Below are 23,424 nucleotides of genomic sequence, written 5' to 3'. Positions count from 1 at the left end.
TACTTTAAGTCATCTCTAATTACTTACAATGCCTAATATAAAATAAATGCCCTGTAAATATAGTTATTATTTTCCTTTTTTGTTGTTGTTGTTTCATTGTTATTTTTTGTCTTTACCTCCAGTATTTTCAACCCACGGTTGGTTGAATCCAAGGATGCAGAACTGGAGGACATGGAGGGCTGACATGTAACATATGTAACATGTAAAACAGGTCCCTTCCAGCACTAGCACACTGCAATTACATCTTACCCTGAGTAAGAGAGAAGCTCTCTCTTGGCTGGTAAAATTTCCAATGTCTTCACCAATAACAAGGTTAGCTCATTTTCACAGAAGTTTGCATAAACTGGAAACCTGGATAAAAACAAATTTGTAACATATTTGGTTGGATTTTTTTTTAAATGCTTCATGTATTTACATGATAACTTTTATTCTTGTGCTATTAAGATTTTACAAGTGTATTAATAAATTACTAAAGTCTGTAACACCCACCCTTAATAAGGAGAAACCAGTAGACACTTCCAGTCTCTCCTACCAATGTCTACCCTACCATCCAACTTCACGTCCAAACTGTAGTTTTTTGCTAAACCTTCAATGCACTGTGACCCTTTTTTTTCTCTTGAGATGGAGTTTCATTCCCGTTGCCCAGGCTGGAGTGCAGTGGCATGATCTTGGCTCACTGCAACCTCCACCTCCCGGGTTCAAGCAATTCTCCTGCCTCAGCCTCCCATGTAGCTGGGATTACAGGTGCATGCCACCACATCTGGCTAATTTTTGCATTTTTAGTAGAGACAGGGTTTCACCATGTTGGCCAGGCTGGTCTTGAACTGACCTCAGGTGATCCGCCTGCCTCAGCCTCCCAAAGTGCTGGGATTACAGGAGTGAGCCACCGCCCCTGGCACATTATGGCCTTTATACCCTATCCACACTGCCACTTTTTCGTTTCACTTGGAATGGCTTTTTTACTTCCTCTCTGTAACTTTCCATTCTTTTGCTCACTAGCTTCTGGGAACTACAATCACCTTTTAAGTTCTCACTATTTTGTGTCATAATCATTGGTGCTTTCCTTGGTCACCAGCAGTGTCAGGTACCATCACGTACAGCCTAAGTTTCTCACTGGCAAAAACCTTGGCCATTTTTATCTTTACATTCTCATCCAAGTATCTGGCACAAAATAGTCAATAAATACTAGACAAAATAGTCCAGGTTCCTGGCCGGGCGCGGTGGTTCACACCTGTAATCCCAGCACTTTGGGAGGCCAAGGCGGGCAGATCACATGGTTAGAAGTTCGAGACCAGCCTGGCCAACCATGGTGAAACCCCGTCTGTACTAAAAAACGAAATATAAAAATTAGCCTGGCATGGTGGTGTGCAACTGTAATCCCAGCTACTCGGGAGGCTGAAGCAGGAGAATTGCTTGCACCTGAGGGGCGGAGGTTGCAGTGAGCTGAGATCGTGTCACTGCACTCCAGCCTTAGGTGACAGAGCCAGACTCGGTCTCAAAAAAAATAAAAATAGCCCAGGTTCCCCTTCTCTCATCCAGACTTTCACACGTCACAATTTCAAACTGTAAGAGTAACCTACCTTCCATGAGCACCTGGAACCTCCAGCGTACAGCTTCTTTCATTGTTCCATTAATTCCGAAATGTCACACTAGGTGATATAGCAGTAGGTACCAGCTAAATAGCTGATTAAAATAGAATTATGGTTATTAGTAGTCTTACAAACTTCTTGTGGCTTATCTATCATACCTACTTTTAAAAAATCTTTTAAGTGCTTTATGCACTTTCCCCTTCCCTCGCCCCTCCCTCTGGTTTTCCTTGACTGCTTGTGCTTTTCCATCTCAGTAAAAGGACCTCGGGGAATTTAAAATTAACTAGCTCTTCTCTGGACTTGTGATTTATATTGACTGAGTTTGGCAACAAGAAAATGTGACTATCCCTAGGTACCATCATTTGATTTGCAAGCATCTCTTTAGTCTACGTACCTCTACTCCATCGCTGGTTTCCCTTTGCTTCGATTATATAATGCGAGGAGGTCTATATAATAAATTCAGGATTCCTGTTTATGCACTTTTCAGCAAAGAGCTAGGGATCAAATAGGGTTTCAATCCTTCTATTCCTAGACAAAAATCTGTGATGGGGATCAAGACACCCCTTTAAAAGTCATGTTAAGATATACACTATTCTTTGGGTAAGCAGAAGATCTTAACAAGGAAAGTAGAAAAATTAAAATGATTGCTGTAATTCTGATTTTTAGTGGTCCTCTAGAATAAAATAATTTTTGGAAGTAGTTATCTTAAAATACTCCAGTCGTCATCAACCCAGGTCAATATACCAATATCCTCTACCACCCAAAATACTGGTATTTTACACAACTTATTTTGCACATTAAGTTCCATTTTAAAATGTTTTAAAATGTTTTCTTAAAAAGGAAGCTGTTAGAACAAAAAAATTATGAAGGTAGTTTTTTCAAAGTATTAAAGTTCATAATGTGAGCACTACAAATGTTTTACAAATATTTTTCAGTGCTTTCAACCATTGCATTTGCCCTATGCTTCCATGTTCTAGAATAAGGACATTTAAGTATTTTTATGTTGATAATAAGCAAATACTAATTCTGAGAGAGGTTTCTATTGTTCACTTTAAAAGGTAGGTCAATGTAATGGGTGGTATCTGTTCTTAATTCTTCTAAGAATTAAATCCTGTATGTTATCAGTCACCTATTATATGGCACACCCTCAGGGGATATCAAAGTAATCATTCTTTGCATATACTGGCTTCTTAAGGTTTAAGTTTCCATAAAAATGTTTCTTCACCGATACCCTGAAGTCATGTGAAATAAAACATATGCCTTACCATCTAAATTCAAAGCTTATTTTTGAAATGAATGTTTCCCTTTTCTGTAGTTTTATGATTTTTCTCAAATGAACAGAAATGGCTATGAAACTGTAAGTTGCCTACTCTTCAGAAACCATTAAATTGCTTTATTTGTGAGTAGACCCATATTTCATTAAGCAAACTCTGATAGCTACATCTGGAATCAGAATAGAGCCCAAGCCCTCTTAGGTCACCTAAAGACATTCTGGAGTGTATAGTGGGGAAAATAAATTCCTCTAAAGTCTTTTTCAGGGAAATGGAAAATTACATGTCCTGGACTGATACAACCAAAGCTCACACAAGCCCTCCCATTCCTTCAGTCTTGAATTTACTTCCTAGTTGATTTTATGTACTTCAATATATGAACTAACCACTTCATTATCCAAAAGGATGTCAAGCTATTTTCCAAATTTTCATAAGCTAGTAAAAATAAGTATTTGTGAATTTAATAGAAATGAGAAAGATTTTGGGCAACCAAGGACAGAAAGGTCTCCTATGCACTGTTTGACATTAAAACGTTGTAAGGAAGTACTTACACTCTACCAAGTAGGGTGGAGATCAAAACAAATGTATTGCCAAAAGTTTAATAGATGACATCAGAAAAATGATCTAACTTTGAAAGTACTCAGGTCTATTTGCACATACACCTGTAAACCTAAGCAAGAGGACTGCCAATTGCTAAGAACACACAGAATACACACTTCACCTCAGATATGCAGGAGAAAACACTCTTTTTTTCTGTTGTAGAGACTCTGTCCATCTGGTTACCAATTACTCTCTTCCCCCATCTTTTAAAAATAGAGCCCTATTTAAAGTGATTCTGGAAGCCTAACGTAACTATGAAATGTACAAGCAGCAATTAATTTGGAATACCTATTGGAATCACTGGAACATTTAGTTGGACCCTTTAACTCTTCCACACAGCACATTCACATGGACAGACTAAGGAAAAGGAGATGAAATGTAAATCAGCACATTTGTTTGCTTTACTTTTCAAGAAAAAAAAAGTTACGTTGGAATCTTTTATTCTTGTACTTGACCATGATTCTCCCAATCTTTAACTACATACAACTGAGATACAGGATACAAGTTGCCTCAAAAAATTCCTTTTGTTAGTTGACATTTAAATAAGCCAATAACTCTTTAGGTACTAATGTTATCTCACCTCCATATATGCTTTAACTGTTGCAGCATTAATGTCACACTTACAAACTGGTGTCCATACCAGCCCCATCTATTCTTGGTGTTTTAAATTTTTTTAAATGTCTCGGCAGACACCAATTTGTGGCAATGCTTTAAGTGTCTGCAATATGTATTTTACTAGACATCACTCATTTGACTTCCTGTAAGGTTCAGAATGGAATTGTGAACTAGTAGGAAGAACATCCACAATGGTGCAGCACTTCTGTCAGATGCTAACTCTCCAGCCTGTAATATCTGCATTATTTTTCAATAAAATAGACAGACTGAACATGCTCATGAGTAACTATGTCATTGGCACAGTATGGTGACCATAACGGTGCAAAAAAACCCTGAATCTCTATAGAAGACATTTCTCTAGAGACTAACCTACACTGACATTTACTTCACACTTCCAACTACAGTATATAGCTTTTTATGCCCAGGATTCAGCTGTAAAAGCAAAGCACCTGCTCAAGACACAAGTATACGCTGAATCCTGGCATGAAAAAGAAAGTATTCCTTATCAATAATTAGGTAACTACAAACTGACAACATGGTTATGATCCCTGTCCTAATAACTTGCTTAACCAAGTAGTGATTACTGATGTCCTGGCCCATCTTCAACATGTTTGCCTAACACTAGGCTTACAATCAACACATTCTACTACATAGGTGTTATATTTTCTGAGTAATTCTAGGTTAACATTATGAATATAACCCATCTGCCTATTTCCAATCTACTATCCCTTAAAACTATTATTAAAGATTCCTGCGGCAACTAACGAAAATTATTTCAATCATTTATATTTTTAGTCAATTGGTTAGGATGCGAAAGCATAGTCCTACTCAATAATGTAAGTGTATCATCAATTTCCCACCTAACCTCCTCCCTGAGACTGTGCTATTTCTGCATGACTTGAGATTGACATAAGTGTGACGCCAAATAAACTAGCACACATATTAAGCTAAACATAATGAAAACTAAGTATTAAGATGAATTGTTTCTGTTCAATTTCAAAAACATAGACTCCAGGTGACCCCTGGTTTTTCACCTACTCCAAAGGGATACATACTACATTAGTAGTATAGCTCACTTCCAAATTCTCAAGGGCTTATTCTAATTAAGTTTCATAACAAAGGTTAATAAGACAAAGGTCACTCCAACATGAGTTAGCTGGACAAAGTACTTTTAATGCTTATTTTACAAATATGTACCTGTAGTGCTAATCCTAGGCAAAGAAAACAGGATGATTCAAGAGCAGCCTATGTAACTACCAACTCAAGCACTAATACTAGCTAGACCACCTTCATGCTTTAAAATTTAAAGTTACGGAGTAGCTGTGGCCCTCCCCAACCAAAAAAAAAGCTTTAAATAATAAAGGCACTGCAGCGTTAACTAAATTTTAGGGTAAATTTAGGCAATTAACAATTCGAAGAGACTTGTGGTTTATATAATTAGTAATTCAAATGACTGTTTTAGACATCTCAGGTAGTTGACCAATTCTTGCTCAAAGCACGGTTTATGCTGGGTATGAGTCCCAATGCATAGGAATTGCAACGTATTGTCAGGCGTTTAACGTATGTATGTTGGCTTTTATTAACTATTACTAAAATGTTAAAACTTAAACCCAATTATTCACCAAACTGAACCCCTCAACCTCAGAGCTCCAGAATTAGGAATGAATGACAAAGTTTAGACTCCAATCATTTTAAGAATGTTAGGTGGGAAGAAATGGCTTCAGATGCAGCATTCTGTTCATCTTTCCAAGGGAACATCTCAAATGAGTATTCTCAAGCAGGATGAGAAGTAGATAAAATTCTCTGCTACAAGTTCCATCCACTTTTTTTTTTTTTTTTTTTTTTTTAAGAGACCAGGTCTCACTATGTTGCCCAAGATGGTCTCAAACTCCTGAGTTCAAGTGATCCTCCCGCCTTGGCCTCCCAAAGTGCTAGGACTGCAGGCGTGAGCCACCACACCCAGCCAAGTTCCATCCACTTTTGAAAACAAGACATTTTATATTTATGTATAGGAAGAGAATTATGGAAACACTTTGTAAAACATCCATTTATTATATCCAATGCTAGACACTACCACTTGGGCTCTAAAAGATATGTTTATGCCTCTCTCACTGTTTATGCTAGTTTAAAAACCAAATATACAAGGTCTACAATTATTTATATCCAAGATGTCTACACCACTGCCTAAAAAGCTATTAAAATATTTTTATTTGTGCAATGGAACCCATTATTTACATGGTCCTAGAATAAAAAGTCAATTTATATTGTGAATAAATTTATCAAAAAACATGTCATTCAATTCCCACAAATGAGACATTTTAAATACAGAATACACTCTATTCATGAATATAAAATCCCCAGGTGAAAGTCCCTTAAAATACTATTATGGTTGTTTCCTAGAATAATTTCATAACTTTTTCAAAGAAAATTCCTTTAAACTTTAATACCTTGTTGCTAGTGCTCAGAACATCTAGGTTCAATCTTTATTTTTATAGACAGGATCTGTCCTAGGCAAATGAGGGCTTGTTTTTATAAATTTAAGAGTTTCCTCTTGTCATTTCAGTGTCAAATTGATTTGACTCAATTTCATGATTTCATCTTGCTCAAGGCCATAAACTGGTCAAAGCCAGAGCCCTTCAAAGGATGTGTGAGTATATGAGGGAAAACTTTCCATATAATTTTATTTACATCATTTCTATCTCACAGCAGTCTAAGTTTTAGTTTTCTTTTCTCAAATTCTCTGCTGTTTTTGTATTACTGCAGCTGACCAATCCAAAGCCAGTTTTCACTCAGCATGTTATTCTATTTTCAAATATAACCTCTTAGTGAAAGCACCCCTCAAATCAACAGCAATCTCACAGTGAGTTTCCTTTGGGTAGTTAGGATTTGTCCAGAACTACATCCTTTTCAGTTGTTCAGATTTTTGCTTGCCATTAGGGAGGCATGGGAAGGATGAGCAATAAATCGGGTTTCTCATTCATATCTTATTTCTTAACTTACCTAATTTTCTCCCTGTTGCTTGCTATTTGGTACACTCCCTTCTCTGAATCCCTTAAACACTTTAAGGTTACTTCTTCCATACAAGTGTAGACAATTCTATTAATTCCAGTCTTGACTAAAAATTTTAACATTTTTCTGGGTACCATTTTTAACTACACTCTCCCCAAATTCTCTGGGCTAAACAGGAATGATAGTCTACCTAGTGTTACTTGACCATTACTTTCCCATTGCAATTATAAAATGAATTCCTTAATAAGCAATTTTAAACTACAGGGTATAGCCAAGACTTTTTAAAGGCACAAAGGACAACTTTAGGACACAACGCTGATTAGAATCAAAACCTGAAACTGTTCCTCTAGGTAAGCCTATGCAATCGTAATAAGGTATACTGAAGAGTAGCTCAGGCCAGTGGTTCTTAGCATTACTTGCTAGAAAAGGTAAAAATCCATGACACTATCTTCAACTGTTAAATATCCTATGTTAACTAAGGATTAGCCTTTGTTCCAAAAATGTCTCAACTGAACCTACACCATCACTTAAAACTCCAGCTTACAGCAAGAAAATTCCTTAGAAGTATGAATTCATATTTAAGATCTGATTTTAAAGGGCTAAAACAAAATTCTAAGCAATCAGAAATATAGCAAACCTAAACTTACCAAAAGCAACCTAAAAACACCAAGGAAACACTAGACTGAAGTCAAATTTTAGTTCTACAGTTTGACTCCTGATTCCTCACTTCACATGGGTGAGGGGAAGATTAAAAGTGTTCTGTGCAAACCCAATATAATTACAATTAGGGGATCTAATGTTATTACAGAGCTACAGTCAAGTTAGCAGTGTTGTGTAGTAGTGACATCAATGACTGGCTTGCATGATGGCTTCTAAAAGCATCTGTTCCCAGAGTTTCATGTATCATATATATGTATATAAAATAATCAGTTGAGGACAGCATTAGCATTCTGTAAAGATGATAAACTCAGTGTTAACTTCTCCCAGCCAGTACCTTTTCCCCTCATTAAATATGTTAAAAGTTGTCTGGTGGGGAGGGGAAGGGAAGAATTCAACTTTACTTCATAATTATATATCAATTGTCAGTATACATTTAAGTTTTTAAAACCTAAATGTTCTATGCAGAGTAAATAAGCTGTCCAGAAAGCACACACTTAAAATTTCTCCTCTTGGGAGTTAAAGGGATTTTGAACCTTGATGGCGAGAATCCCAAAACAAGAGTAAAATGAATTCTTTTTATTGCAAACAAACGTCTAAATTAATTTCTCCACCCACTTTCTTTAGAAAGAAAAAGAAATCAGCAGGCTAAGGAGATACCCATTCAAGAACTGACATGATTAAAAATTAAGATATAAATGGGTGACTCACAATTTCATTAGCTTACAAAGATGGTGGAGTTTACTACTACAAGCACACTAGTTATACAGTATTTTGTGGGAGAAGGGCATACAGACATGGCTAACTTCATATAGATCCCATTAGACAACTGGATTTACAACAAGTTTTTTTAATAAGAAATGGGCAAAGCCAGCTTTCTTTTCAGAATCAAAATGCAGAACAAATGGAAAAATTATGGTATTTAACCTTCACAAGTTTGAGCCTCCACAAATAATGCAACCAAGGTTTACATTTTTAACAGCCCTTCTACATACACTCCATCTTCTCTATCTTAGTTCCAAGTTTTGGTTTTCAATCCCAATTATACCAATTCCATCGTTATTTAAGAAAAATCCTTCCCAGTTATTGTCAGAAACTACAATTTAGCTTACCCCCTCCACTACCCAGCAAACTACAGAGAGGATGGAGTGTAATATGAGCAGTACAGAGTCTTAATGCAATTCATGAGGACCACTTAGTCCTTACATGAATCTGGTTGCTAACATTTCTATTATATTGTGACAATGACTCCCGACTGTTATTCTCTGTGAGAAATGGGGGGAGTAAATTCTTAATAAAAGACACCAGGTACAAAGCAACATTTTACTTCTGTTGTGATAAAAAAAAAAAGTCACATTTTACAGATAAAATGTAGAACCCTGAAATACTGACACATTCTCTTATCGTGCACAATGCTGAGGTTCTCTTACGATTCACTTTTAAACTGCAATTAAAAATGTACAAAAAAGAAAAGAAAAAAAATCAACCCACAAAGCTTCTAAAAAAGGAACCCGCAGGCACTTCCTCTTGTGGAATGTTTAAAAAGTTAGCCTACTAAAGAAAACAGTCGACTTCTTGTGAAGGTTTTGGAGAAATATGTATCAGTTCGTTTTATTTGGGTATTCAATAATATCCTTGGTGATAATGCTGACTCCATGGCTTCTGACCCCAGAATTGCTGTAAGAGAAAATTTTGTTTTTAAAGAAAAAACATCAATAAGCCACTCAAACTGTTTTTAGGAAATGACAATGAATCTAATTCAGAGTAATTTGCTGGAAACAAATTTATACTTGTCATACCTCTGATTTCTACCAGATTTAGTTTTAATATCCCATAATTATCAATACACATTACAAAATGAAACACATCATGAATTTGTTAGTTTACACAATTAAAGCTAACAGTAAAAAGAACTGTATATATTAAATAATATTACTTCATTAAAAAAATTTAACTTATAGCAATTTTCAACCTATTTTGCCTTCAAAAGGTAGATTATGGCTACTACTGCAACACGATTCACACTTTACCCTATTAACACTTATAAACACTTCAATCCCTGAACAGGATCTTTTTCAAGACTGATAAATCTTAGGAACTCAAAATACAATTAATGTACATAAACCACGTAAGAAATTACTTACACCCTGCTGCCACTGGTTGTAGCCCTGAGATTGATTTTTGTAGCCACGATTGTTTCCTCGTCCTCTGAAGTTCTACAAAAAGGAAATAGATCTAAGAGCTCTGGGCCCAATCGCTTGTTAGGTTTGCGGGGGTGGGAGAGAGGAGCAGAAATGGACAGGTTGCTAGCCCCTAATCTTAGGGGGCAATATACAAATTCTGGATACCCTCTGCTGGTTTCTTAGTTTTTATTTTTTATTCATTATGAGAAACGCATCTGACTTGTTAATTAGTACACCTGAAAAAACTCAAAAGTAAGTAGACTCATTTCACCATTACTAGTTCAATTTTCCTTATGTCAATGCCTATCATGTTCCTTATGGACTACTAAGACACCCCAACATAAAGCTCACAACTTTCCAGATTAAGCTATACAGATATCATCATGCTTCCAGGGATCTTTAATCATTACCTGGTTGTAGTTCCCTCTGTTGGGCATTCCACCTCTGTTGTAGTTCCCTCTGTTTGAATAACTACCACGGCCAGGAAAAACAGGGGCACGAGGGTATGGATAGCCGATTCCACCACTTCCACCGCCACCACCACCTCTCTGTGGCATGTTGCCCCTCCTATTATATCCGCCACGATTCCCAGGGGCTAAAAAACAAGGGATGTTTTAGTTTCATTGCATTGTACCCTACTTATACAGAAGACTCAGGATTCCTCTAGATTGTTCCTTTTTCTCCAAAAATAATTGTTTAAAGACAAAAGTAATGTTTAATTCTAACCATTAATAACATAACCTAGGTGTATTTACTGTCAAATTACATGAATACTACTGTGACAGCATACCATTAATGAGGAAGAAACCAGCTATATCCAAACTATAAAATTATCATTTGTTTCGATCCTGAACTAAATACAGAACACTCAAAATTAACTTGCCTCCTCCTCTGAAATTTCCACCACGCATATTGAATCCTCCACGTCCTCTATGGCCACCACCTCTGTTAAACTGGTTCTTGCCACTCTTATTTTTATTGCTTTTCTTTGAGCCAGTGTTCTGTTTCTTTTCTGGTGGAAGAGCCTTTTTGCTTTCTTCCTTATATTGCTCCAAAAGTTTTTGGGCTTCTTCCTTCTGAAGTTCAACATAGGTTATTTCATCAAAGCACTCAGCTACCTCTGGGAGGGTAAAGTTTCCTGCAGGAAACAAAGTCGTATTATTAACTTAGAAACCCACCACAAATCCCCACAATCCTAAAGCTAACAAATTATTAAGGTTTAGTAACGTATTTTCCTAAAAATAAACAGAAATAGACCAAACATATATGCATATTTAACAAGTGCAATTGTAATTCCTGAAGCAGTATTGCTGGAAAAAATGTTAACTTTTCAGAGGAGTAAGTCCTAATAGATATAACAAAGTTACACAAGCAGAATATGCATGAAAAAAAAAAAAAAAAAGATTTAACACACTTAACAGAATTAAATTAAAATTCCATGCCTTTCATTTTGAGGACCGCATGTTCTGGTAGGTCTTTCCCCTCTACTTCTGCTTTCTTCTGTGTTCTTTGCTTATAGTCTTCATCTTTTGGGCACACTACAACAGCTTTTCGCTGGAAGCCTGCGAACAGGCACATTTTTCTCCTCTGGGCAGCAGCAGACACATTTGTCTTTAAAAAAAGAAATTTATGTTTACAACCCTAAATGTTAATTCTACACCAATCTATCTAAATTATCAGTTAATATTTTTCATCTTCAAAGCTACAGCATACCTGATCCAGAATAAAATTTCGCTTCTTTCGGGCAGCAATCTCAATAAATTTCCCAAGACACTGTGGGGCTCTCTGCAACAGTGTGTTCAGTTTTCCAGTATCTGCCATTTGCTTCTTAAAACCTGCCACCTATATTCAAAAGTTAAAATTTCCCCTTGAACTTGTGAATTTTAATAAGTTATGCTTTTTAAAATTCAACTCTCATCTATATGTAAAGCAGGCAACATTTTACATTACCTTTGTCCATTATTGTTACAAAAACAGGGTCACTTAAACTATGTAACAAGACCCTACACCCTACACTTAATTCTTTTTAGCTTCTAGAAACACTAGCAGCTCCTGTGCTCAAAAACACAGAAGCCTAGCCACCGGAAGGCAGTTTACCCTCACAGAGCTTACTTAAAGAACCAACTTAATCTTGCCTTTCCTCCCACCTTAAGATATTAACAAAATGGACAGAGACAAAGGCAAAAGGTTTACCTAGAATACCTCCTAGTCTATCATTTTTCTTTTTTTTTTTTTCTGAGACAGAGTCTTGCTCTGTCGCCCAGATTGGAGTACAATGGCACGATCTCGACTCACTGCAACCTCTGCCTCCCAGGTTCAAGTAATTCTCCCTGCCTCAGTCTCCCGAGCAGCTGGGATTACAGGTGCACACTACCACGCCTGGCTAATTTTTGTATTTTCAGTAGAAATGGGCCTTTGCCATGTTGGCCAGGTGGGTCTCAAACTCCTGACCTCAGGTGATCCATCCACCTCAGCCTCCCAAAATGCTGAGATTACAGGCGTGAACCACCATGCCCAGCCTTCTCCTCGTCTATTTTAAACACTGAGATCAGGCCCTGAACATTTTACTTACCATCATTTTATCCATAATAGTATTTGTGCCAAGAATGTTGTATTTCCCTGGATTTTCCGCTGCATGCTTAGTAACCCAGGTAGTTTTTCCAGCTCCTGGCAAGCCAATCATCATCACAACCTAGTGAAAATAATGAAATGTCATTAGACACCACCTAATAATTCTTTAAATATTGTTCTATTAAGGCCAATTTAAATATCTAAGTCTTCATAGCCCTTATACTAAGGGACAAAAATTTGTGTTTATGGAAAGAGTAACAGTCAACATAAGGGGAAAACAATAGTTACTTAAGAGAAATATGTACAGCACAAAGTAAACAGACTAATCATCTACCTCTTCTAAATGTCATTTTGTGCCAGTCAAACAATATTCAAATGCCAGTTAAAAAAAAAAAAAAAAATCACTTACTTCACAATCTTTCTTCTCTTCAGGCCCCTTTGGTCCTCTAACTCGATCCTCTAAGGGGACATTCTGGATAAAAGTATACTCTTCAGGTATTGGAAAATATGGCTTTTCCTTCTGACCAAAATTAAATTCAACTGCACAGTTGTGGCAGAGAACATGCGGGAAGAGTGGCCGTCCAGCAAGAACTTCCTTACTGATTTTGAAAGCAATGCCAAGATCTTGTCCATTCTTAGCATAGGAGAGTTCTACTTCATCACTTTCAAAGTTCTGTTAAACAGCAAAAAATTCAAGTTATCTGCTTCCTATAAACTTTCTAAAAAACTAATAATTAAAATTAGGAGCAAAGCTTATCCTGTGGGAGCTACAGGTTAAACAACTATTAAGTGGCCTCTAAGGGCTACACAGTTAAGAAATCTGTTGGTTACAAACAATGAAGCACGTATCTCCAGAACCAGAAACAATAGTGACCTAGAAGTTAGACTAAATTTTCTAGGTCAATTTCATCTTCATTGTTTTCAGTCAAAATGAAATTAGTGAGTTCCTCAAAAATGTCCTGTATTTTCCCAATTCAACTGCTGAATGAGTATTTATACTAACCCAGGGACTGGTGTATTTATGTTGCTCCTATTGAAGATTGACCTTAATAAAGCTTCTTAAAAGTTCCTAGATATAGCTACTAATTTGCCACTTATACATAGAAAGTTAGCTTTAACTTACAGCAAAACATGTAATCACATCATTTTCATCAAACTTTTCTCCATAATCTTCAGTCTCACAGTTGCATGTTTTTATTCCTTTTAGAGAATACCCGTAAGAAAATTCTTCTTCACCTAAGAAAGTAATTAACCTTCGTGAAGTAGATTTTTAAAATAGTCCAAAGACTCATCTATTTCACTACTTAAAATGTAGGCTACAAGAGAAATGAGCATATAACCTAATCACCTGTCACTGACACTATTACTTTTCTACCTCTGTACTAGAATTGATGAAAGTTAGGAGGAATATATATATATGCAGAGACCAAATTAGTTGACAATTTGCATATCATGGGTAAGATTTTATTTCAACCATAAACTTCTAATAAAGGAACAAAAACTAAAATGTAGCCTGTGCCTACTATGTGCTAATATTACTTGTCTGAAGTATTAACAGAATAGATAAAAACAGACAAAAGGCTTAGAATGCCTTCTAGTCTGGTTAAAAAATAAGGATATCAGACCCTCCTAAACATTCATGAGCCCACATCAGTCAAAAAGAATCTTTACCAAGTAACATTCCACTTGTAGTTAGTGACCAGCCAATACGAACTTCATGTATGTCAATATCTTTTGTATATAAATGCCTTACTGGGATCTTCTCTGTAACCTGAAAGTCGAATCATTAAATAATTAAAATCATAAACCAAGGAGGTAACCCCTTAACTCTGGCTTATTTCATAGGGTCATGAGCTAATCTTCCTCGAGCTATAAATACAAAGAGATGGCACACTCTAGCCCATCCCTAATATTTTTAAGAACTTTAAACTGATGTGCTTATAACTTGAAATGTTAAATACTTATTTGACCCATATTTAAAAGAATAGTTAATATTTTTACAGTTCATGTTGTCAGTCTTCAACTTAAAGCCAATTAAAGGATACATTTAATGTTTTTCTCGCCAACAAAACCTGTAATCTAACCAAATTTTATTTTTCACTCTTTGGTGGCCCTTTCAAATGCCTGATAAAAATGAAGTACCCTAAATAAAAAGTTGCCTAGCTCTGCATGTCAAGTTCTAACATAACAAACTTAACTGTCACAACAAAATGAAGGTTCCAAGTTCCTCTTTTAATTTACAGGAAGCTTCAAAAAATAAGTACCTCTGATAACTTAGCAGTATGAAGCACCTGTAATTTCAGTATTCTGGGAGGCCCAGGCAGGCAGATCACTTGAGCTTAGGAGTTCAAGACCAGCCTGGGCAACATGGTGAGACCCTGTCACTATTTTAAAAAGAAAAAAAGAAAAGAAAAAAAAGGCTGGGCGCGGTGGCTCAAGCCTGTAATCCCAGCACTTTGGGAGGCCGAGGTGGGTGGATCACCTGAGGTCAGGAGCCCCGTTCTCTATTAAAAATACAAAAATTAGCCAGGTGTGGTGGCACGTGCCTATAGTCCCAGCTACTTGTGAGGCTGAGGCAAGAAGAATCACTTGAACCCAGGACGAGGAGGTTGCAGTTGAGCCTGGGTCATACCACACCAATCCAGCCTAGGGGACAGAGTGAGACTCTGTCTCCAAAAACAAACAAAAACATCATAAAATTGCATTTACCTTCATCTCAAAACACACTTTGCCTTTTGACACACCATAAGATGCTCTTCCTCCAGCCCAAAGAAAAGCAAAACTTTCCATTGTAAGGGAAGAAGCACTGAGACGATCTCTTGATATTTTAAAATGTAGATCACAATTATCTGTAATTATATCAAATACTGTGTTACTTTTGACATCCAATGTAAACACATCTGCTATGTAGAGAAAACTTGGTTATTTAATTTTTGCATGTACTTCTTAACGCTGCACAACTTTTCTCCACATCATGCTGTTGTTCCAATTTTCAGTTTAAAGCCCCACTCCCACCAAGTCACTCCTTTTAAATTATGTACTGAAAAGTAAACTGCCTCTGAAACTAATACCAAGGTTTAACATGTATATTTTAAGTATTTAAAATAATCAAGACAATGTGACATTAATACATACCTGCTCTGCTCTTTACCTTGATTTAGAGACAAGCAGTAGAGGATAGCAGGAAATCAAAGTGAAGCATGCCAGAACCAGGTAGATTTACCAGTGCCACATTAAAACTGAAGGGAGGCCACGACCAAATTATTTTGAAACAGGAGTATGAGCTGCTGTTGATCCTGCACCAGGGCTCTAGCTCCTAAATTCTTCTTCTAAAACTTGTGAAGAAGACAGCCTAAATCTATGAAGTACAAACCTGGCCGTCTAATGCTGTTAATAGTGCAGCATTTTAGGTCCTCTTTACCCAGGACTGCCTGTTCAACAATTAGGGATTAACTGCTTCCCGGATTATCCAAATCCAAAGTGTCTTTAACCTAGCTACCTATGGGTCACTGGCTCATTAACATGCACCTTCTAAGACTTCTCACTTCAACAGCTAAAGTCAAGCTGGAATTCGATTTTTTTTTTACTGATCAGAGAAAAATAAATCTACAGTTTGGAATTTTTCTTAAATTAGAATTACTGTAATCAGCAGAATTTAATTCAACAGATTGTTTGAATTCAACATTGTGTTTATATTGACATATGCCTATCTGATTTGCTAAAAAAATCTAACAATTACATTACCTGCATGAGTCACCACTTCACTACCTTGCCAATTCCTAGCAACTTTTTATTTACACAACCCAGAATTTCACATAAAATTTTCAAATCAACTAACTCCTTTTTCACCTGCAGTTTTTTACTTTAAAAAGGCTCAGATGACTATCTCAACCTTCTGTAAAGGACATTCCAGTAAGAAAGAGTTTTACATTTACACTCTTACAAATCTGAATAAAACCAAATTGTACAAGAAAACATGAGAAGCTAAGCTTCAATGCCCTCCATCTAACAGAGCAGGCTGACACCACAGCTGATACTTTCAAACAAGTATTTCTATTCTTTGGTCTATTTATCACACCCAGAGTTGTGAATTCTGGTCACTAAACCAACTACTTTTTTTTTATAACAACAACAAAAAAAATGCAAGTCTGACAGTCAAAGCCCACTTAGAGGTTTGCAATACTTTCTCATACTCAATTGCAACCCAACTGGGTGAAGTAGCAGTATTTACAGTGCTGCACTGCCATTGATACCATTCGCTGCTGAAGAAAGCTAGTGGCCCAGTGATAGCCCACTGCTGCTGCCTCAGGTCTTTGGAAGAAATCAACTTATGTTTAAAGCAGCAGCTACTGAACTGGAATTGAGAACAAAAGAGCAGTTATTGAAAAAGTAATATTACAATCTTTTAGAATAGGGAATATACTTGTGTGCTAATGGGAGAAGTCATTAGTAAATATTTAACTAGCCCAAATAGCTCACTTAATATAATTCCACAAAAAAATGAATTACTTTATTGTAGAAGCCTGTAAGGCTAAATTATAGGTAGTGTTACAAGTTTCCGTTAGCTAGTCAGAAACTGGCATTAATTTTACATTTCCTAAGAACGAGAACTTTCAAGTCATAAAAATATGAAACTCCTAGAGCCTGTAAAATAATCCATTTGATACAACTGATGCCGTGCTAAATATTAAACTACTAGGTTCTGAATATAAACCATTATCTCTTCCTGCTTTTAAAAAAAACTAACCCAACTTTTGCTGCACTTAAGCATTAAGTTTTCTAACATTTTGGAAGCAAAAAAAAAAAAAAAAAAAAAACCATCACCGCATTTCATAACTGGGGAGAAACAGCTTCACTTACAAGTATCAAGACAAACCACTGTGTCATCGAAGTGTTCATCTTCTTCTTCAACAGGTGGCTGAGGAGATTTGGCTCTGAAAGACAGAATTGTCTCCTGATACAGCTTTCCGATCAACGAACGAATAAGGGATGACAAGTAAAACTAGGTGAGCATCCTATACCTGCTATACTTGTTCTCTTCAATGTACTCAAAATATCCACGGCCATGATCTTCTCGTGGTCTTTTAACACCCCTCTTTTTATCTCCGCCTTTCTGTTCTGTTTTGCCGTCCCCTAAAACACACAAGACCCCCATAAGAGGCCAAGCCGCTAAACAACAAAAAAGCGCTTTTCCGTTTCGAGAAGCAAAGCAGCTCGACTTTATCCTGCTTTTTAACTGAGGTTTTAACCGAGGACTCAAATGTGAATTCGAAGAACAATCAGCTACGAATTGGATTAGCGCTAGTGACGCAGTCTAAAGACGTTACGAATTTTGCCAGTCTCCTCGATGATTCGAGAAACCCAAAGAAAAACTGCGCGGCCCAGGCCCGAAGCCCACGTGTATCGCGACCAGAGCGCAGGAGGGGGAGGGGCCGAGCCCGGCGCGGCGGCGCTCCCCTCCCCCGCGGGCCCGCGCTCCCCGCGGCCGCATTGTACTGATCTTCCGCCCCCCGCCCCGCCCGGCTCCTCCCGCAGGAAGTGACGTCACGCCGAGCCCCTGCGCTCCTTGCACAATACAGCGGCGAGGAGCCGCCAAAGCGCGCCCGCCCCGGGACCTGGGGCCTCTCCCCTCCCCCCGAGACATGTGCCCGCACCGCGCGCACGCAGCGCGACGGCGCCACCGCGGGCCGACCGGGCTCCCTCCCGCCGCCCGCCCGCGGCTCCTCCCCCTCCAGCGGCAGCTGCAGCTCCCCCCGGCTCTCGAGCCACATAATGGAGGCGCTGCCACCGCCGTCACACACACACACACACACACACGAACACACGCACACACGCCCCGAGCCCGAGGCCTCTCGGCTAATCTGGGATTCCCCGCGCCCCCTCCCCCACCCGCCACCCTCCCCGCGGCCCCCGCCCGCCCGGGGCTCCCTCCCCCTGCGGGGCTCCGGCAGGCCTGGGGCACGGTCCCCACCCCGCGCGGGCCTCCCGCCGCGCGCAACGTACAACGCAGCACTCACCCGCCGCCGGAGCCCCGGGGCGACCGCCGCCTCCGCCGCCTTCCGCCTTCTTCTTACCTCCCGCCTGCTGCTGGCCCTGCCTCGCCCCGGGCGGCGCCACCGTCACCGCGAACAGCGAGGTGGGGCCGCTGCTCTTCCCCGCGGCCTCCTTGGCGGCCCCGCGCTGCTGTTGGGTCTGTTGCTGCTGCGTCGCCGGCGGTTGAGGCTGCTGCTCCCCGTGCCCGTTCTCGTCGCCCGCGCCTTCCTCTTCGTCCCCGAGCTCATCTTCCCCTTCCTGGAAACCCTGATCGTCGCCGTTCTCGTCTTCCGAGGCGGCCTCCTCCTCCTCCATCGGGCCCGAGTCGGCCGCCCCCGCGGCCCCGTTCTCCTCTCCTAGCTCCATCTGGTCGCCGTCCAGAGCGGAGATTCCTTCCTCCTCCTCTTCCTCTTCCTCCTCCTCTTCATCGCCGCCGACCGCGGCCTCCTGCTCGAGGCCTGCTCCCGAGCGCCCGGCGGAATCCCCGCCCAGGTCTAGGCTGCCGTTCCCGGGCTCCATGGCGGGGCGGCCCCCGGCCTCCTCGTCGTCCAGCGCGGCCTGGAGTCGCTCCATGAGCTCGGCCTTGAGACCCTTGTCAGAAAGGCGTCGCTTCTTGAGCTCCTCTTTCAGCTCCGACACCTTCAGCTTTTTTACATTAACAGGCGAGGAACTCATGGTGAGGGCCCCGATTCACCGCTAGGCGCTGCCTCAAACTCGGCTCCGCTCACTCGGCCACTGGTGGCGGCTGCTGCGGCTGCTCCTCGGCCCGGGCGGCGGCTGCGGCTGCGGCTGGAGATGGGGTCGTGCTGCAGAGCGGATCCGCCTGGTGTCGAACGGCGCCAATTCCTTTCACCGAGTTCGCGAGGGAGACGCGGAGACTCGCCTGGCGCGAGCGAGCACGCAACGTCCTCTCGCAGGGGCGGCGCCGCGCACGTAATATAGGCGCCCCGCCCCCTGCGCTGACGGGAGCGCTGCGCAGGAGGAAAGCCGGAGCGCGCCCGCGCTCGGCCCCGCCCATTACCGTACTTACCTCCCCGCCCCCACGCCTAACCCGGGCGGAGAGCGCGGCGCAGGCCGCGCAGTGCGCTTCCAATTGGGACTGAGCAAATGGAGGAAAAGGAAACCGCCTTTCAGTTAAACCGACTCACTGCACAATCTATTGGCCTTTCTGGGTCTTTGGTGGCTATACTCGTTTGGCTTTTCGCCTTCCCAGCCTGGAGGCTGCTTTGTCCAAATGCTTTCTTCAGTCCTCAACTTGGCATTTCAACCCGAATCCGCCTTTTCTTCCATCTTAGATCTGCCTTCTTGTATGTTTCTCCAGCTTTTCGTTTAAAACTCCTTCAAATCGTTTTGACTGGTATAACACACATTGGCAACTGTTACACGCAGGGGCTCTTTTCAGCATAATGCTGTATTTGATTTAATATGTGTAAGTCCTGCTTTGCGAATTGGATTTTAAGTTCGAGAAGGGCAAGGGCAGAGCCGTTCTTTTGTCTGTTCCACACCCCGGGTGCAGGGCCTGGGAAGTAGAGGCTTTGCTTACTACTCCATACTGCAAACCCTAGTTTACCAGCCTTTGCAGGGCTATTCTCATGCTCTTAATAACCCTAAATAAACCACAGAATTGCATTTCCAAGTTTTCTGTACCTACCACAAAGACGGACCTCCAGTAAGGCTTGTTCTGTCCACTTTAGGACCTGGTCATCGGCTATGAAGTCTCAGTAGTTAACCATGAGGGTGAGACCCAGCTAGGTCTTTGATTATAGGCCCACTTGATTCTCTTCCTATTCCTGTAGAAATACTCTTGACCAAATCATTCTGAAACTTAAAGTTCATGAAAAATCAAGGGCAGTGATTTTGTAAAAAAAAAAAAAAAAAAAAAAAAAAAAAAAAAAAAAAAAGGACTATCGCTCTTGAAAAGAAATCCGTTATTTTGTATGTTAGAAGTTTACTTTTTCGCTTTAAATAAAAGATGTGATGTTCCCGAAGTTTTAGACAGGGAAGTCAGAATTTAGATTCGTGATAGAAGTTAACGTCTTAAACCCCAGATAATCTGCAGTGTCCAGCCAGTGTTCCATCTGACTAAGGAGATGGTTTATACCCACTGTTTGGTACTCTAGGTGGCACAATAATATTGCCCCATTATTAATTTGAAATTTGGAGGTATACATATTGAAATTTCTCCCATAGGCTAATGGGATTTAACTGATTGATGCATTTTACTTTTGAAATTTATTTTCAATGGCTTTTATGAAGCATTCTGTCATACCTTGCAGCCATGTATACGTGAAATATTAACATTTGTGAAATGATTTGACTTGAAATTAATGGACTATGTACGGTACTACTGATAATCCCCAGTTCAAGTTAAGTGGTGAGGCGAGCCCCCAAAATAGAAACCTCCAAACAGTGCCAGAATCTCATTTTAGCCTTTGGTTATAATGTCTTTGAAGGTTATAAATATGCCACCAACTTGAATTTGAAACTTCTTTATTTTTGTTCAAAAATGGGAAGAGAGCTACAGGGGGCTTACACGTTCACAAACTAGGTAATTAATCCCTTAATGAATCAGAGTTAAATACAATTATGATGGTTCTTTAAATTTATGTGTCCTAGATATTATTTACACTTTTAAATATTAGTGATATGAAAACAAATTTCGTTTATTGGAAAACACTAAACTACGAAAACAAAGTTTGCATATCTACGTATACTAGATCTCTAACAGTCACTCTTGGAACATTAAGTCAGTTGCAATAAAACATGAAATACAACTTTTGATGCTCACGAGAAAGTTCCGTGGCTTTGTCTCCAAAAGTTTTGGAGACCTTTAGAGCTGGATGGGGCCTGGAGATCGATCATCAGGCCTGTTCATTTTACTGCCCAGGAAGCTGGGACGCTCACTCCCACACCAATGGGCTTTCCATTACATTGTGCTGCCTTAGACATTTGAAAGAAAAACAGTTTCTGCTCAAAGACACATCGTCGTACTATCCTCTTCACAAACAGGGGAAACACGCCATTCCATAGTCTATGTTACCACTTCAAAGTACAAATGGTGATATCTTATTGATCATTTTTGCTGCTTATATTTTTAAAAAATGTTGTCATGATAGTCCTGCTCTACAGAGACCGGTTAAAGTGCAGGTCTCTTCCTGTGAATCTCTGAAGGACCTACAGGACACTTTAAATTCCCGCTTTGTGAAATCCTAGAGGCTACCAAGAATACCGCGGGGGAGAGAAGATAAGTTAATTCTCAATAACAAAAAATGATTCGAGAATGACCTGGGAATAATTGATCTGTGAGAGGTAATTACAAAGTTATGGTGCTCTGCATATCTAACTTACGTTTTTGAGGTTTAAGCAAAGGAAATGCTATAGTTTGTCACACAATTTATTCAGCAAATGTTTTTTCAGTACCTTCTCAAAAACATTTTTTTTTTTTTTTTTGAGACGGAGTCTGGCTCTGTCGCCCAGGCTGGAGTGCAGTGGCGCGATGGCTCACTGCAAGCTCCGCCTCCCGGGTTCACGCCATTCTCCTGCCTCCGCCTCCTGACTAGCTGGGACTACAGGCGCCCGCCGCCACGCCCGGCTAAGTTTTTTGCATTTTTAGCAAAGACGGCGTTTCACCGTGTTAGCTAGGATGGTCTGGATCTCCTGACCTCATGATCCGCTCGCCTCGGCCTCCCAAAGTGCTGGGATTACAGGCGTGAGCCAAAAACGTTTTGTAGTAATAAAGATGAGGAAGTCCCAGAGATCTACAGTTAACAAAGCATCCTGCATTTTAAAATTTGCTGGCCAGGCGCAGTGGCTCATGTCTGTAATCCCAGCACTTCGAGAGGCCGAGATGGGAAGATGACTTGAGGCCAGGAGTTCAAAACCAGCCTGAGCAAGACAGTGAGACTCCATCTCTACAAAAAATTAAAAATAGGTGGCTGTGGTGGTACGCCTGTAGTCCGAGCTACTCAAGGGGCTGAGGTAGTGGGATCACTTGACCCCAGGCAGTCAAGGCTGAAGTGAGCCGTGATTGTACCACTGCACACTAACCTGGACAACAGAGGGAGACCCTGTCTCAAAAAAAAAAAAGAAAAGAAAAAGAAAAACTTGTTAAGATCTTATGTTAAATGTTCTTATCCACCTCCGACCAAAAAAAAAAAAAAAAAGAAAAGAAAAGGCCGGAGTGGTGGCTCACACTGTAATCCCAGCACTTTGGGAGGCTGAGGTCAGGAGTTCAAGACCAGCCTGGCCAACATACATGTTGAAACCCCATCTCTACTACAAACACAAAAATTAGCCAGGCGTGGTGGTGGTCGCCTGTAATCCCAGCTACTCAGGAGCCTGAGGTAGGAGAATCACTTGAACCTGACAGGCGGAGGTTGCAGTGAGCTGAGATAGAGCCACTGAACACTGAACTCCAGCCTGGGGGACAAAGCAAAACTTCGTCTCAAAAAAAAAAAAAAGAAAAAAAAAAAAAAAAACCGGGCGCTGTGGCTCACGCCTGTAATCCCAGCACTTTGGGAGGCCAAGGCGGGCGGATCACGAGGGCAGGAGATCAAGACCATCCTGGCTAACACGGTGAAACCCCGTCTCTACTAAAAATGCAAAAAACTAGCCGGGCGAGGTGGCTGTCCCTGTAGTCCCAACTACTCGGGAGGCTGAGGCGGGAGAATGGCGTGAACCCGGGAGGCGGAGCTTGCAGTGAGCCGAGATCTCGCCACTGCACTCCAGCCTGGGAGAGAGAGGGAGACTCCGTCTCAACAAAAAGAAACAAAGAAAGAAAAGAAAAAGGGCCGGGTGCAGTGGCTCACGCCTGTAATCCCAGCACTCTGGGAGGCCAAGGCGGGCGGATCACCTGAGGTCGGGAGTTTGAGGCCAGCCTGACCAATATGGTCTCTA

The 23,424-nt window shown here is 40.4% G+C and overlaps 1 protein-coding gene across 4 annotated transcripts; it reads right to left on the bottom strand.

Annotated features, from left to right (window-relative positions):
• Positions 1–104: 104 nt before the first annotated feature.
• LOC105474694 (heterogeneous nuclear ribonucleoprotein U) lies at positions 105–19,440 on the bottom strand. Of its 4 annotated transcripts, XM_071073365.1 has the most exons (16): positions 18,513–19,429; positions 17,517–17,628; positions 17,356–17,429; positions 15,205–15,344; positions 14,167–14,266; positions 13,619–13,731; positions 12,905–13,168; positions 12,497–12,616; positions 11,638–11,766; positions 11,367–11,535; positions 10,808–11,062; positions 10,335–10,519; positions 9,886–9,957; positions 3,749–3,817; positions 1,581–1,683; positions 105–351 (listed from the first exon to the last, which is right to left on the bottom strand). In XM_071073365.1, exons 1-14 carry the CDS (start codon positions 19,201–19,203, stop codon positions 3,770–3,772), a joined length of 2,472 nt encoding a protein of 823 aa, XP_070929466.1. In that variant the 5' UTR covers positions 19,204–19,429; the 3' UTR covers positions 105–351; positions 1,581–1,683; positions 3,749–3,769. The 4 variants fall into 4 exon arrangements, with proteins under 4 accessions (XP_070929466.1, XP_070929462.1, XP_011727814.1 ...); XM_071073361.1 differs by having other exon boundaries at positions 1,581–3,817; XM_011729512.3 differs by lacking the exons at positions 105–351; positions 1,581–1,683; positions 3,749–3,817 and adding an exon at positions 8,576–9,418 and having other exon boundaries at positions 18,513–19,440.
• Positions 19,441–23,424: the final 3,984 nt, after the last annotated feature.

The sequence above is a fragment of the Macaca nemestrina genome, chromosome 1 (genome assembly GCF_043159975.1).
Source record: "Macaca nemestrina isolate mMacNem1 chromosome 1, mMacNem.hap1, whole genome shotgun sequence".
In the NCBI taxonomy this organism is placed as follows: Eukaryota; Metazoa; Chordata; class Mammalia; order Primates; family Cercopithecidae; genus Macaca; species Macaca nemestrina.
The sequence above is the reverse complement of the archived record's forward strand: the minus strand, read 5'-3'. Positions and strand labels throughout refer to the sequence as shown.

Coding starts and splice junctions, on each gene's coding strand:
- LOC105474694 (XM_011729512.3), bottom strand. CDS start 19,203: ATGAGTTCCTCGCCTGTTAATGTAAAAAAGCTGAAGGTGTCGGAGCTG. Junction 12,617..12,904: donor AAGAGAAGAAAGATTGTGAA/GTAAGTGATTTT, acceptor TATTTTCACTAG/GTTGTGATGATGATTGGCTT. Junction 11,767..12,496: donor CTATTATGGATAAAATGATG/GTAAGTAAAATG, acceptor TTTTGAATATAG/GTGGCAGGTTTTAAGAAGCA.